This window comes from Myotis daubentonii, chromosome 1, assembly GCF_963259705.1.
Source record: "Myotis daubentonii chromosome 1, mMyoDau2.1, whole genome shotgun sequence".
NCBI lineage: Eukaryota > Metazoa > Chordata > Mammalia > Chiroptera > Vespertilionidae > Myotis > Myotis daubentonii.
The window spans coordinates 95,213,629-95,230,826 of NC_081840.1; the positions used below are offsets into that span (position 1 = coordinate 95,213,629).

Consider the following 17,198-nt stretch of genomic DNA (forward strand, 5'->3'; position numbering starts at 1 on the left):
ATAAGGAAAGAATATAACATTTAAAAGAAAATAATTGAAAATAAATATAAAATGCAAAACGAAAGTTGTTTGTATATAAGATAAACCTAAATTTATTTTTCAAAATTATCATTATGAAAACAAATATACTACATATAGTCAAGTTCACCTTAATCAAATGACATCATAGAATAAGATAAAAATAAATCAGCCATATCAAGACTCTCTATTTTAAACACTGTGTATGGCATCTCACTTAGTAAGAAGATAATATAGCCTTCAATAATCCTTTAACCATATCCAATATAAACGAGTAAAATAAAAACTACTTTAATACCTATTTAAATTAAGACCATCAAGAAACTGGCTGAGATACTAAATACTGTAATTCTAAGGAAAAAAAAAATTACAATCATTTTCTGTAACTTACAAGGCAAATCGAACACTATGAAAAAAATGTCTTTCACATCACATTTGAATTTAAATAATACTCACCAGGAAAGAAACAGATTCTGTGACAGTGGCTGAGCCATAACAACAAAAGGGCGTGATATCTAAGTGTGGCCCTTCCCAGTCTATTTTTAGAGGTTAAAGACGCCAGCCTTGAATAGTTTGATAATAATGGTTGTGGTTAGAACTCAGCGTGTAAGACAGTTTGAGAGTAAACCAGCTCTTTTCATTGCTGTCATCTAGTTCGCCGTCTTTTCCCTTTTAAATTAATCCTGAGACCTTGCCCACAGAACACAGGGGATCTGAAGAGTCGTTTGTTTCCTCCTGTTTACTAGCTACCTTGGAACATGCAGAACTAAAATTAAGTCATAAATTAAAATTAGGTTAAAATCAGGTGATAAATTAAATCTTTGAAAATGTTCTTCATTAAAAAGTTTTTAAAAACTATCTTGCTTACCTGCAACCTTACTCGGAAAATTACTTTAATTGGGAACAGGACACACATTGCGGAGGAAAAAGCACTTGGGTTCAGCGAAGTATCCTGGAGATGTGTCCTTAAAGGCTTCCCTGTGAGGAAGTCACAATTCCTATGGCACCCATCCCAACGCTGAGTGTCTATCAAGAGTATCGGGTTTTAAGAAGTTTATATATAAGTAATGATAAATGTATATGTGCCAACACAATTCCTATCTATGTATATGTTAACATGTTTCTATAAACATATTTTATACATGTATATACACAATAGACGCTCATACACCTATCCCCCAACCACACAGACCCTTCAGTGTGATGAGACTTGCTTTCTTGAAATTACCACCTTTTCCACACTCAACCTTTCTATTCCACTCCCATAACTCAAACTTATAGTACACCAGACTCTAAAGGTTTCATTTCAATTTTCAATAAAAAACTAGGCAAACCAAATTATATCAAGAAACAAAAGCATATTTAGGGCTAACATATTACCCTATACCCTTCAAAAAGAAAAAAACCAAAAATGTATTGTAAGACACTATGAAAATTTAACACTCAGTTTTAATATTTTCTTAGAAAAAGGAGAGGAAGTCCCTAGCTTAGAGAATTGAGTATAAGAGATCTAAACTGGCCTTCATGTCCATTTGCTTGGGATCAAAGGTTAGGTTAGAGACTCAAGAAAAGCAAATTGGACCCAATCCCCCTTCTCCTGAATCTACAAAATAGATGGCAGTTACAAATCATAGAAACCTATAGCTCTTCAAGGTTATTATCTGAGTTCTTAGAAAAAAGAAGCTCTGGTGCTGACCCTTGTTTACAGAAGGAAATCCCAGCCCAAAGGTGGAATGGGAGGGGCAGGCACCCAGCCCGGACTGCTGAGTCCTGGTGCCCGCCATCGCTCGTCCGCAGCAGGGCACAGCTGCTGGGCTGTTGTGATTGCTCTTCACGGCGCACAGTCAGTCATCTTAGGCCGAACGAACCTGGCCGTGCGCGCCCTCCAGCCCCTGGCGCGCCGTCACAGGCTCTCTTTCAGCAGGCCGAGCTTCCGCAGGGCCTCCCGGCGGGCTTCCTCGGTGGAGCCTCGGCCGGCAAACTGGACGGTGACGCCTTGGGGTCTGAGCCCCACGGCCCTGGGCAGCGAACCTGATCGCTTCCTAGCATCCTGGCTGCAGTCCGGCTGCCGGTGCTCATACAAGCTCTTGCTGGCGTTCTGGCGTGCAAGCTTATTGGTGAGAGCCGGGTCCGGACGGAAAGTGACCGTTTTCCCAGTAGAGAAAAAGGGACCGGGCTCGCTCTTTAGGACATCGTGGATGTTCTGGAAGCCATTCTCCAGGGGTGGGGTCTGCTCTGTCTGCACGCCTCTGGACCGCTGACTGCTGGTCTGCCCTCCTGCCTGCGTGGACACAGCTTCCTGGACGGGGCCTGGCTTGCTCTGGCCACACGTCCCCTGCTCTGGAGAGACGCTTCTCCTCCGCTCAGTGAGCTCACCCTTTTGGGCCCGATCTTCTGTGTCTCCCGTGGAGAAGAAAGAGACTCCGTTAATGTTGGCCAGGACCCGGGCTTTCCGCTCCTGCACGTTGACCGCGGCCTTGGAGATGGTCTTGTTGAACTCCTTCCCGGCGCTGTTGGTCACACTGATGTTGCTCGGGAAGCGGTGGATCTTGGGCGCAGGCTGTGCCGTATGTCTGTGCCACAACAAGTGGTCTCCATTTCGAGGGGCCACGAAAGTCAGTGTCCTCCATTCCCCAGGCCTGCCCTCCTTGGAGGGGGAGGTGGGTGAAAGGGCTTCATTTCCTGCCAACTTCTCAGAAATCTTCTGGGCGATAACAAGCGGAGTAGGAACTGAACGGGGCAGTTTGGGGTGCTCTGCAGGAGGAGAAGAAGAGAGCTGCTCTTTCCTGGGGTGGGCCGGCGCTGTGGGGACAGGCAGGGAGGGTGGCCGAGGAAGGACCTCTGGAACGGTGCACCCTGGCCCGGGAGAAGCCTCCACATCCTGTGCCCCGCATTCCAGGACAGGAATGTCTTCCTTTCCAGCAGGTCCAGCCCCTGAGAAGTAGGCAGAATCCTCATAAGTTTATGTAACTTTATGTAAAAATAAACACATTACATCTCCCCCTGAAACGCAAAGGGTTTCAAAGGGATATAATACCAACTTCAACAGTACCTCCTGTAAACTGAACTCTATCCCTGTCCCCTGGACTAACAAGAGAGAACAGAATACATGGTTCTCATAACCACAGGATGAGAAGAATGAACCAGTGATGGTGAAAGACTGCCAGGCAGAAATGGTCAGTACCTGGGAAGTATACCGTAAAAGCAAGCTCCTGAGGACCCATCCGCCTGAGGCATTCATAGGAAGAAACAGTAACTTGCCTTAGCAGGGATTTTTACAAAGGGGAAATGGAGGCTGGGAGGTGATGTGGCACATCAACAACTCCATCGCTTTCCTCCATGACATAGAAATGTTTCGCGACAGCCCCAGGTAGAGCTTAATATGCCAGTCTTGGAGCCTTGACTAGATCCTGAACATACACTGATCACAGATCACCTAATACTTTTCTGGACTTGGGTTTATACACCGTCTCCAGCGGCAAAACTGTAGGCCGCCTCATTTACCTTTGTACTGCAGAGTCCCACACAATGCCTGCCAAAGGGGAGGCACTTAAAATTGTTATGAAAATGTCATGTTAGGGAATTGATGGGCAAGGTGGCTTCCTTTCAAAGTGTGTTCTCCTTGGTGCCAACCTATGATCTGACATTTTTAAAGGAACAGCTGGTTCAAATTTATTTTAGAAACTATACTTCAAAAAAGTGTGATAAAAATGGGGGATTCATATTAAGTCTCTTTTCTGAAGAGATGGCTGCAAACTAAGCTCCATCTCTGGAATCTATAACCGTAGCACAGTGATGGCGAACCTATGACACACGTGTCAGAGGTGACACGCGAACTCATTTTTTTGGTTGATTTTTCTTTGTTAAATGGCATTTAAATATATAAAATAAATATCAAAAATATAAATCTTTGTTTTACTATGGTTGCAAATATCAAAAAATTTCTAGCCCTGGCTGGTTTGGCTCTGTGGATAGAGTGTCGGCCTGCGGACTGAAGGGTCCCAGGTTCGATTCCAGCCAAGGGCACATGCCTGGGTTGTGGGCTCGATCCCCAGTAGGGGATGTGCAGGAGGTAGCCAATCAATGATTCTCTCTCATCAATGATGTTTCTATCTCTCTCTCCTTCTCCCTTCCTCTCTGAAATCAATACAAATAAATTTTAAATGTTTTAAAAAAAAATTTCTATATGTGACACGGCACCAGAGTTAAGTTAGGGTTTTTCAAAATGCTGACACGCCGAGCTGAAAAGGTTCGCCATCACTGCCGTAGTATGTAAAATTTTGTGTAACACACAGCCCTGCTTACAAATAAAAAAAGGAAAAAAAATATTTATACAGGCTCATGACAAATGTCAGTATTTTGTAGGTAGCCAAGCAAAATTATTTTCTCTTCTTTTTCCTCGTTACTAATCCTTATCCCCTTGACCACATTTATTTCTAATATTTTTTCCAATTAGGAAGGAAAATGGAAGAAAATTTTCTCCTTGTGCCTCTGGTTCTATCACAGGACCCTTTCGATGACACCCTGAGTAAGGCAAGGTACAAAGAGGACGGTGAACTGAATTTTTCTTCTGATCATTTCCTATTTTCCTGAACCAGCTGACTTTTCAGTTTAAATACCTCCCCCTTGGCAACCATGCTACAGCTGTAGGGATATAATCTTGCACAAAAATTGAGATCAAACTTCAAGGGCTAAAATACAAGTACCTCCTATGTTTTCTTTCTATAATGAATTATTACCTGGAAGCCATTTTCAATTTTCTTTATATATATAAAGTTTATCTGTATGACAATGAGTTTCATCCTTAACTCTAGCCCTTCTGGAATTCCCCTTCATGTGTGGTCATCCTAATATGCTAAGAAAACATCTATTTAGCTGTACAAACTATGAAGATGATGCTTCTAACCTACAAAAATCTGGTAAGTCCCAACAGCTCCACACGGGCAGACACAGAAAGCAGTGCCTGTGTCGTGCAAAACACTAACAAAGCAAGCCAGGGTCTGGGGACTGGCGCTTCACGCCTCACCTGCTGCTTCAGTCACATCCGGGGGGCGCTCGGCTTCCCCGGCTGCACACACTGGCTGCACTAAGTCAATGACATCTTCTGGTTCCAAGTGGCCGGGAGTGCTCCCTTCCAGAGACTTTGAGGGCTGGCAGTGTACCCCACTGTCACACAGGACTTGCTCCTCAAAGTCGTCCTCCAGGGAATCAATAGTCTCTTCAAAAAACAGGATGACATCCTTTTCCTCATGTGTGAGGTACTTCAGGCTCTCATCATCCTATAGAATAGGGAATTTTTAGTCAGGTACTTAACATTCTACTCTTAAATATTTTCAAGCAGCTGAGAAAAACCTCTAACATGAGAGACAATATCAAAACAAAACAAAAAAATAAAGCAAATTATAAGAAACAAACTATGCAGAATGATGAACATTTCAAAAAGATGATCATTAATATCTTCAGAGAGATAAAAATATAATGCTATTAAAAAGTAGAAAACAAAAGAGTTCTTAGAAATTAAAATTATGACAGCAGAAGTCAAAAACTAAATAAAAGCCTAGAAAATAAAGTAGAGACACTGGCAAAGTACAACAAAAGTAAAAAAAAAAATCTTTTTAAATAGAGAAGAAAAAAAAACTAGAGGATAAGTGTGAGAGAGAGGGCCAACATCTGAGTAATGAAAGTTCCAGAAAAAGAAATCAGAAAAAAAACAGAGGGGAAAGAATTATCAATATAAATAAGTAAAATAATACAAGAAAATATTCCCAAACAGAAGGATCAAAAGGGACCATCAGAATAACCTAAAGAACAAGAATAACATAGAATAACATTATTGTGACATTTCACTACACCAAAGACTAAGAAAAGATCCTAAAAGCTTCTCAGTGAAAAAAGAGGCCACATTACAAGAGATCAGGAATCAAAACAGCACCAGACTTCTCAGCAGCAATACTAGAAACCAGAAGACAATGTTGTCATTCCTTCAAAATTCTGAATGATCTATAGAGCTTCCGGACAAGATGGCAGTGTAGGTAAATGTGGTACTCACATCCTCCCACAACCAAATCAAAATTACAACTAAACTACAGAACCATCATTCAGAACTGCCTGAAATATAGCCAAACAAAATTCTACAACTAAGGATGTAAAGAAGAAGCCACACTGAGGCTGGTAGGAGGGGCGGAATGTGGAATGGGCTGGTCACACACCCATGTGTGTTAGATAAAAATGGGGAAGGATATCTTGGCTGGTGAGGTTACCGCTGAGGAGCCAGAGATCCCAGCCCCACACCAGCCCCCTCCAGCCCAGGGTTCCAGTGCCAGGTAGAGAAGTCCCCATAACTGCTGGCTGTAAAAACCAGCAGGAAGTGAGGCTGAGTGAGAAGGAGTGGTGCTAGAGTACAAGTAGTGTCTCTTTTTAAAATTTTTCTTTCTTTATTGATGGATTTTTAGAGTGAGAGGAGGAGAAAGAGGGAAGAAGGGAGGGAGGGAGAGAGGGAGAAACATTGATTTGTTGTTCCACTATTTATGCATTCATTGGTTGATCTTATATGTGCCCTGACCGGTGATCAAACCTACAACCTGGGGGGATGATGCTCTAACCAACTGAGCTACCCAGCCAGGGCCCTAGGAGTTCCTCTTAAAGGGCCCACACACAGACTTACTTGAACTCACTCTCTCTGAGCTTCCTCACTGGGGCAGCAGCTTGAAAGGGACTTACAGGGAGGGACTGAAGTGTCTGGCATCAGGGTGAGAGCTGGAGGGGCAGCTTTCTCCCAGACAGAAGTGCTGGCAGAGGCCACTGTTCCTTTTCGGAACCCTTCCCTCACAGTCCTGGCAGGTGGCACCATATCTGAGACTCCATCAACCTGGCCATCACTGTCCTGCCCTGGTGATTCCCTGAAACCCTGCCACCACCCAACTTGTGGGCCCACCCAAGTTATTTCCAGTGTTTTTTCCCCCCATACAAATAGATTGTTGTGGCTCATGCTTCAGACTTTCCTAAAATCTCTCAAATAAGCAGCATCTGGTCTCAGTGTGCCCTGTACCTCTCATGAAGTGGCAGCCCACCTTGGTTTGCAGCTTGGCCGCTCCAAGCCCAACACAAGTAAAAGCCACCTGCAGATTGCTTTGTAGCTCATGCTCAGTGACCCTGGGCAGAACACAGGTGATAGCTGACACTGGCTTGTATCTCCTGGGAGGCCCCAGAGCCAGCACACCCAGTGGACAGCTTCGGACCGAGTTCAAGTGTCACCATCCAACCACCTCCATAAGTGGCACACTCAAGAGGTGGACTCAGTGGGCACCAGAGTCCTGCTGAAGTAAATCCTGCTCTTTGGTTGAGCCCCTGCACAGTTGATCCTCCATAGTGGTTGATGGTCACAGCCAGTCTTTGCAGCCAATTGACCTGGGGATAAATCCCTCCAATTGATTGCCAACAGCAATCAAGGCTGAACTACAACAGGAGGGTTTAAATAGCCTACAGATAGGGGTGCTCACCTGGAGTACCCAGTTTGGGCAAACGGGGAGGTTGTACCACTGGATCCTACAGGACACCTACTACATTAGGCCACTCTGCCACCCGGAGATGTCGTAACTCTACCTAACACATAGAAACAAACACAGGAAGGCTGCCAAAATGAGGAGACATGTCCCAAATGAAAGAACAGAACAAAACGCCAGAAAAAGAACTAAATGAAATGGAGACAAACAATCTACAAGATGTAAAGTTGAAAACACTGATTATAAGGATGCTCAATGAACTGAGGGGAAGAGTAGAAGAACTTAGTGAGAACTTCATCAAAGATTTAGGAAAGAAAACAAAATAAAAAGATATAGAAAACTAAGAATAGAGATAGAAAACATAAAAATAAACCAGTCAGAAATGAAAAGTACAATAACTGAAATGTAGAATACATTACAGGGAGTCAGTAGAGTAGATGAAGCGAAGGATCAAATACATGATTTTAAAGCAGAAAACATTCAATCAGAACAGCAAACAATAAAAAAAATAAATGAGCATAGTGTAAGGAGCCTCTGGGACAACTTCAAGTGTACCAACCTTCTCATCATGGGGATACTGGACAGAGAAGAGAGGAAACAAGAAATTGAAAACCTATTTGTAAAGCTTCCCTAACTTGGTGAAGGAAATAGATATATAAGTCCAAGAAGCACAGAGTCCCAAACAAGATGAAACCAGAAAGTTTCACACCAAGACACATCATAATTAAAATGCAAAAGGTTAATGACAAAGAGAGAATCTTAAAAGTAGTAAGAGAAAAGCAGTTAGTTATCTACAAGGGAACTCTCATAAGACTGTCAGATAATTTCTCAACAGAAACTTTGCAGGCCAGAAGGGATTGGCAAGAAATATTCAAAGTGATGAACAGCAAGGACATAACCAAGGCTACTTTCCTCAACAAGACTCTAATTTAAAATTGGAGGAGAAATAAAGAGCTTCCCAGACAAGAGAAGCTGAAGGAGTTCATCACATCAAACTAGTATTACATAAAATGTTATAAAGGGCCTTCTATAAGAACAAAAAAATATAAAAATATGAACAATAAAATGTTAATAAATACATATCTACCAACAACTGAATCTAAAAAATAAATGAACAAGCAGACCAGTAACAGACTCATAGATATAGAGAACATTTTGACAGTTGCCAGATGGGAGGGGGGCTGTGAGGATGGGTGAAAAACGTGAAAGGATTAACCAGTACAAATCAGTAGTTACAGAATAGTCATAGGGATGTAAAGTACAGTATAATATTGTAATAACTATATGGTGTCAGATGGGTAGAAATTTATCAAGACGATTACTTAGTAAATTATATAATGTCTAATCACTGGGGTACACACCTGAAACTAATATATTATATATCAACTGTAATTGAAAAATAAAAAAATGACTTAGAATTTTTAAAAATTCCAAATGAATTCAGAACTAAAATTTTATGCCTAACCAAATTTAGGTTTGAATGAAGATGTTTTTAAGAAATGCCGGGTCTAAACAATGGATCTCCCACATCTGCCTTTGTCAAGAAGCTACTTCAAGGGGGTGGGGAGTAAGGTTGTTCCCCTAGACAAAGGAGGAAACCAAGGAAAAGATAAAGGAGCCAGGAAACAGGAGGATGAGAGGGAATCCCTGGACAGCGGCGGTATCCCCAGGATGTCAGCCATGCAGTGAATAACTAATCTAGTTCAGAGGAGGCCAGAGGGCTACAGAGAACATGAAGACAGTAAATAAAACTGAAACAATTATGAACCATAGAAAAACATTTAAAGCTATGAGAAAGCATATATCTACAAGTCAATTTACCTGCAGCAATACACACACAAGCACACACACACGCACACACACAGATATATTAATTCTATTAGTATTTATAGTAGCAAGAAAACAAGCAAAACAAGAAACAACTAAAATGTCCAATAATAAGGTATTATGATTAAGTAGATCATGGCACATTCACAGATGGAATATTATATAGCCATTTAAAACGGTGTTTTCAAAAGAATATAATGTTCCCCCCCAAAAAAAAACCCCACTAATTTTCATGTTTCATTGTTCCTTCAAGTCCTTGTCCACATGCATATATATTTTGCATAGATAACATGTACAAGTTGTTATTATTTTGCTTTTTACCTGTATAGTTATTATGATTACTTTTATATGTAGCCTTCTCTCAATAACTACTGACTGTGATAGTTATTAGCTGGTTTTTACAAATTCAAGAATACAATGTTTAGTGAAAGTAATGCATACAGAAAAAAGAGTTGTTTTGATGATTTAATTTAAATGTATACATTTAAAATATGAACACACATACTTAAAGGATACTTAAAGGATATATAGTCAAATGTCAAAAATGAGGAGAAATGAAGGTAAATTACAAAGAAACAGGTGTGAATTAAAAGTCGTTGCTTTTGGTGAGTGGCAGATGGTAGAAGTATTCATGGAAGACTGATGCATTTCATAAACCTTATGAAACTATTAGACTCTATACTGTGCTCATGAACTTTGATACAACAGCAAAAACTACGGTGGAAGCAAAGGTGACTAAGAGCTGCTCCACCTGGTACAGAGCAATGCTTTACCTGCTGTGATCCACAGACACTCACATGCCCTCCTACCCAAGCATCTAACTTCCAGGGCCTGTAATCTTCACAATTTGAAGTGTTTTTGTTGTTGTTAATCCTCACCCAAGGATATTTTTCCATTGATTTTTAGACAGAGTGGAAGGGAGAGGGAGAGACACAGAGAAAAACATCTATGTGATAGAGACACATCGATTGGTTGCCTCCTGCATGTGAGCGAGCCTGCAATAGAGGTACACGCTCTTCACCAGAATCAAACCTGGTATCCTTCAGTCCGCAGGCCGATGCTCTAGCCACTGAGCCAAACCGGTTAGGGCCAAGAGGATATTTTTTCATTGATTTTCAGAGAGAGTGGAAGGGAGAGAGGAGAGGGGTTGAGGCAGAAGGAAGGAGGGAAAGAGAGAAGGAGAGAGAGAGTGAGAGCAAGAGAGAAACACTGATATGAGAGACACATCAATTGGTTACCTCCTGCATGCACCTGCCCCGACCAGGGCCTAATATCAAACTGCAACCGAGGCATGTGCCCTTGACCGGGAATTGAACCCTGCGACCTTTCGGTCTTCAGGTTGACACTCTAACAACAACTGTCTAGGTCACTGTTATATATACACTAGAGGTCCGGTGCACGAACTTCATGCACGGGGCGGGGTGGGGGGGGCGCGGGCCCTCAGCCCGGCCTGCACCTTCCAATCCGAGACCCCTCGGGGGATATTCTACTGCCTCTCGCAATCCGGGACCACTGGCTCCTAACCACTTGCCTGCCTGCCTGCCTGATCGCCTCTAACTGCTTTCCTGCTGGCCTGATTGCCCCTAACCACCTCTGCCTCGCCCCACACCCAGGACCCAGAATTCCCTCCTCCTGCTGGTCGCAGGCACCCAGGACCTAGGCTGGCTTCACCTGGGACTGCGGGGCAGATGGCTTGTCCCTCTCCTAGGCTGCAGGTGCTGGCACCCGGGACTGCGGGGAGGGGGCTTGTCCCTCTCCTGGGCTGCAGGCACAGCTGCTGGCACCCGGGACCGTGGGGACCGTGGGGACCGTGGGGTGTGCGGTTGTCCCTCTCCTGGGCTGCAGGTGCAGCTGCTGGTGCCCAGGACCATGGTGCGGGCGGTTTGTCCCTCTCCTGGGCTGCAGGCACAGGCGCAGCCGCTGGCATCTGGGACCACAGGGTGGGCGGCTTGTCCCTCTCCCAGGCCGCAGCCTGGCTGGTCCCCATTCCTCTCTCCCCCGTGTTGAGTGTCTGAGCTGAGACAGGGTGAGGGTGTGATGACCATTTGCATATTAGCTCTTTATTATATAGGAGATTTCAAGGTCATGGCCTATTGGTCCATATGGAGGAGGAAAGAAAGCTGGAGCCCTAGCAGTGGTGGTCCCTGCCTGACTGTTGTGCTTTCAGAAGCAGGATTTGTTAACTTAGTTCCCAAAGAACTAAGTGGATAGAAAATGAGGATAAACAAAAACAATAGCTTTCTTGGGAAGGGTTGCATTGAAGAAACCCTAAGTTTGTCCCTATTATTTGGAAGGTAGCAGGCTGACAGCAGAAATTTTTTTAAACTTTCCTTTCTATAAATGGTATTTTCGATGCATCAATGTGGAGTAAAAGGAAGCCCTTTAAGGCTACAAATCTCCAGATGCTAAAAGAATTATACAGGAAACCATATGTTACATATTCTGCTTGCCATGTTGACTTCAGGTAATGGCTACAAGTCTTTAAGGGAAAAAGTGCATACATTTCTACCGAATATGTATGTTTTGAAGAAGTAATTTCTACTATGTTTAAACTAGAAAAATAAAAATGCTAAACCTACCAAAGGAAATGTATGCATGCTGTCCAAGGCTCGCTGAGGAAACAGAGTCCTACTCCCGCTGGTGCCTATGCAACCTGCACAGACGACGGAAAATGTCCATTTCCCACTGGCGCTTTGAGAGGAATATCCTGACAAGTTGGATAACAAAGCTTTCCAGTGAATGTTACAAATAATTAGAAAAGTCAACAAGATTGGAGTAAAGATTTGGGATAGGAGTGTTCATTTTTTTTGGAAATGGTAGAGAGAAAACCCTTGTTTTTTTAAACAAAAAAAGTTGAGAAGGCTTAAAATACTCATACTAAACTAACTCTTACCTTAAAAAACTACTAACTGTAGTTCTTAAACTTTTCCTTTTGTTTTGCTTTTCTTTTAAACGAGAAATTTGGTTTTACTGCAGACTAAGACAATTGTGGCAGCTCCTTGTGAAGGAGAAGATAAGAACCAGCAGACTCATCTCCATTTCAAAAGAACAAATAAATCATAAGAATGGCCCAGCCGGGTGTAGCTCAGCGGTAGAGGGTCGACCTAAGAACCAAGAGGTCACTGGTTTGATTCTGGGTCAGGGCATATGCCCAGGTTGCGGGCTTGATCCCCAGTGGGGGGTGTGCAGGAGGCAGCCAATCAATAATTCTCTCTCATCATTGATGTTTCTATCTCTCTCGCCCTCTCCCTTCCTCTCTGAAATCAATAAAAATGTATTTTAAAAAAAACTTAAAAAAAAAAAAAAGAATGATTATGATGGCTGAAAAGAGTTCTTGAGATGAACCAAGATCTCTTAACCAGTAGTCTCCTAGGCAGGCAACCTTGGGCATTTGTTCTGGAGGAGTGTGATTTGATATTCACATTTTCTTCCTACAGACCCCAAAATGATCTCCCTGACACTTGAGCAAGGCTAAGCTGATGAGAGAATGTCCTGCAGCTGAAGCAAAATAGGGCCGAATGAAGAAAATAAAAGTCAGTCTCTTTGTAGTTCCTGACAACTTTAAATGCTCTACTTACTCCAGCAACCTCATGAGAAAGACCCTGAGTGCATGTGGCGTTTCCCACAGTTCCAGGATAGGGTTTAATTATGGTTCTTTCTAACTAGTCATTGTTGTAATTTTTCACTATGGCTAACTTAAACCTGTACTTCTGGCCGGAAAGAGACACAAACAAACCAGCAAGGAATGAGATATGTGTACAGTTTTGATTATAGATCTAAGAATAATGGCTTTGAAGGATTACAGTTGAGCCCCATGGCTGCCTTAAACTGGCAATATTATAGAGATCTTGATTGAGATGGAGCTGCCATAGTGTGTGGCACCGTACCTCCACCAGAGCCCCATAAGCTTGGGTCACAATGTCCTAGAGCTTCCCCTGGCTGTCTTGTGAGTTCCTGGAAAGATTAAAACTGACTTTTATTCCATCATCTATTAGTTCTTATATGTAGCAAGCATTTACTAAATACTGAACTTTAATAAAAGCTATTTAAGCTCTGTCTTAAAATGGCTGTTTTGACCAGCAAGTTTTTGGTTCAATCTGGGTAAGGAGACAGAACTGAAAGGAAGATGGGGTTACTACTGACCAGTTCTGGTTCTCCTTCCCAGGCCTGTTCTGTTTTCTCTCCTCGAGATCATCTAGCAACAAGAGTGTCAGATGCTAGTGTGCTCCTCAGACTCCAGTCCAACCTGACCATGAAGACAGCATTCCCCCTGCCGGCTTTGCCTTCTTATCCCATGACTAAGGAGGGTGGCCAAAAGACATCGAAGGCTCTGCAGAAGGAAGGGATTAATCGGGAGCTGACAACTGCTGTCTCATCACAGACTCATTATGCAACTTTTGGGCCACAACATTTGTCAGCTAAGTGAGAAGGAGGGTTACGTGACAGTTCACTGAATATTAAATCTCCAAAAGCTCAATCATGAATTTGGGTCATTGTTTTTGCCCAAGTTAGAGATAAAAATGAACAGGAGGTATGCTTGGGATTTTGGGATGTTTTCAATCCATCCCAAAGAAGCACCTATATTACTTAATTTCTTAAGAACTATGGACAGTAAGAGCATCCCACTCTTCAACTAGCCAAAGCATATTCTTTTCTAGAGGAAGCTCCAGGTGCATGCAGGGAAGAGCAGACTTCATTCACGTCTACATTCAGAATATGAACCGAAGAACACTGGAAGTATTCCATGGTGTCACTGTATCACAGCTTTTTTATCCATTCAGCCACTGATGGGCACTGGGGCTATTTCCAGATCTTGGCTAATGCAAATAATGCTGCTACGAACACAGGAGGGTAAAGAAGAAGAAAAAGAACACTGGAAGGAGACAGCATTGTGTCCCTGGCAGTGGCATCCAGGGTGTTTATGAGATACACAAGTGTTTGAGATACTGGCCTTAAGAGGTTAAGAACATAGCAAAGCTTCCTTTGTCACCTTAAAGGGCTATCATTATGAAGGTCTCCGAATCCTTTTTGAATCTCTTATTTTGGTTCTGAATCACCTCTTGAGGTAGCAGGTTCTAGAGCCACACTACCAACTTTGCAAAGACATGCCACCTTGTATTATATGAAAGCTTCTTAAATTTCAAAGGAAAAAACACATTCAAAAGGTATCCTCTAAGTCAAGTATTTCAGAATTTGGCCAATTTGTTCTCCTTCTAATTAAAACTTTCATTAGAAAAGGTTCAGAGAAAGAATTCCTTATAAGAAGAAAAAAATACATACACAAACACAACTAGCCTCTTGAGTGCCTTCACACACTTCCCTGTGTGGCTAGCCATGACAACTCTATTTAAGCAGCTACTTTAATTTTCAGCTGGCATTGGCTCAGGAGAAAAGTTCCTAACAAACAAAGATCTGTGATATTGCAGGCAACATTACAAGTTTTTAAAAACTTTTGGATACTCTCATGTAATATCAGGTATTGTCTTTTATCTTCTTTTAAAAATAACTTTTGCTTAAAAGAAATACTTGCAGTTGGAACTAGGTTATCTTTTACTTAAAGAGCTCTCCAAGAGGTACACTGAGGCCTAAAAACATTGTTACTAATCTTTTATGGGGTCAAAAATTAAAGGACAGAAAATTGAGAAACTGTTATGGTTGAGTCTCACTCTAAAGAGATGTCATAAAAAGACCCTGTGATTTAAAATAAAATCATATAGTTCCTCTCCAAACTTAGACTCCCAAAAAATACAGTATGAGGGTAAGAAAATTTTTTTTTTAAGTTTAAGAATCTGTACCAGTGTAGATAGTTCACTGATTCAGGGCACCTAGATGCTAAGAGAGTGCTTTGTGAAAGTCAAATGTTCTATAGTTATTTGGAAAACTTTAGTTGCCATCCTATCTAATAAAGAGGGAATATGCTAATTGACTGTCCCACCCTCAAAGATGGCGGTGCCCACAACCAATAAGGAGGGAATATGCTAATTGACTGCCATGCCCTCAGATGGCGGTGCCCACAGCCAATAAGGAGGGAATATGCTAACTGACTGCCACACCCTCAAAGATGGTGGCACCCACAGCCAATAAGGAGGGAATATGCTAATTGACTGCCACACCCTCAAAGATGGCGGCGCCCATAGCCAAGAAGGAGGGAATATGCTAATTGACTGCTATGCTCTCAAAAATGGCGGCGCCCATAGCCACAAGATGGCGGCGCCCAGTCCCCTCAGCCCTGCTGGGGGCAGGCCGGCCACTCTACGCACCTGCCTCTAGAGACCCCCAGTCCCCTCAGAATCCCAGCCGCCCAGATAAGATTAGAATGGAGATACAAAGTAGCAACTTTCCTTCCCCAAGTCCAAAACACTGGACATACTTGGGATCACATTCTCTTCTAGGAGGAGACAGAAGGCAGGTATTATTTCAATTCTCTATCAAGAGGCCAGCACATATGAAAATGAATGTTAAAGGCAAAAAAAATAATCCAAATACCCTGACTCCTAATGCACTGCACCCATTCCTTTAGAAACCACAGTCATCTGATGATCATTCTCAATTTTATTCCAGTACCACACATAAAAAATAATCCTTTAGACTACTGTGCTCTATATGAGAGTAGGAGTGCTTCCTAACTACGCTTTAAAGAATATACTCCAATTACCAGAGTATTAATTTATATTTCTTTCCTACATATTCTTTTAATACATCTTTTAATATATTCTTCATGTTTTTTTTAATTAAAAAATTAGTCCCAAATTCTCCATTCTTAAGGATTTGTAGGTTCTGATATTTTCAGAGAGTAATTTATAATATATTTTTCTTTCAGTGAATCAAATAATGTTTATTACATACTACCATGATAATTTAAAAAAAAAAGGAGATTCCAAAATGGCAGCAGAGTAAGTAGAAGCTACACTGACCAAACTGGAAATATAAGTAAAATATACAGAAACCACCCTGAAAAAATCAACTGGAGACTAGCTGAAGAGAACCCTGAAAACAAGGACAAAAAATGGAAACCACATAGAGACCAGTAAGAAGTGTGCAGGCACAAAAGGGCTGGCCAAGCTCCCACAGACAGCAGCTGAAGTTCTGGAGGGATATCTCAGCTGGCAGGGTTGCGGGGGGGGGTTGGGGGGGGGGACGGTCCCACTGAGAACTCTGAGGTCTAAACCCCAAGCTGAGCTCTCCAGCCCAGAGCATCAGAACTGAGAAAGGTGCCCACAAAACATGTGGCGGTGAAAAGCAGCAGGGGTGCTGTCTACCAGTGAGAGATGGCTGGAAATGCAGGCACCGTCTTAAAGGCCAACACACAAAATTTCATGTGCAGCCACTAACTGTGGGAGCTGGCAAAGGAAGGGCAGAGAGGACTGGAGCTATGTGAGGAGAGTCCAGGGTTGGGGGCTTTGGGATTGGACCTTGCAGAGCAGCCACCACAGTTTCCTGTGCTGAGTAATTCCCTCAGGCCACAGAGGACAATTTGTCTGTAGACCTTTGCTATCCAGGCAGAGTAAAGATATAGTATCTATGAAAAAAGACCGGTCGGAAATAATGACATAGCACTAGTAAAGAACACATTGGAAGACATACACAGTAAATTTAGGGGAAGCTGAGGACCAGAGCAGTGAATTAGAAGACACAGAAGAAAAAAAATCACTCAATCAGAGAACCAAAAAGAGAAAACAATTTAAAAATGGGAGGACAGCTTAAGGGAGCTGTGGGCCAACATGAAATGTAACAATAGTCATATAACAAAGGTGCCAAAAGGAGAAGAAAGTGAGCAAAGGATAGAGAACATGTTTGAAGAAATAATGGCAGAAAATTTCCCTTACCTGGTGAAGGAAAAAAATTACAGAA

At 42.4% G+C, this 17,198-nt stretch overlaps 1 protein-coding gene across 2 annotated transcripts in view; it reads right to left on the reverse strand.

The window, feature by feature from the left end:
* Positions 1 to 65: 65 nt before the first annotated feature.
* Positions 66 to 17,198, reverse strand: part of PROSER2 (proline and serine rich 2) — a 47,710-nt gene continuing 30,577 nt past the window's right edge. For both annotated transcript variants that reach the window (XM_059711331.1, XM_059711339.1), the window contains 2 exons: positions 5,045 to 5,297; positions 66 to 2,952 (listed from right to left, as the gene is read on the reverse strand). In XM_059711331.1, the coding sequence (XP_059567314.1) occupies positions 1,922 to 2,952; positions 5,045 to 5,297 (1,284 nt within the window). In that variant the 3' untranslated portion in view covers positions 66 to 1,921. The remainder of the gene's footprint in view (positions 2,953 to 5,044; positions 5,298 to 17,198) is intronic.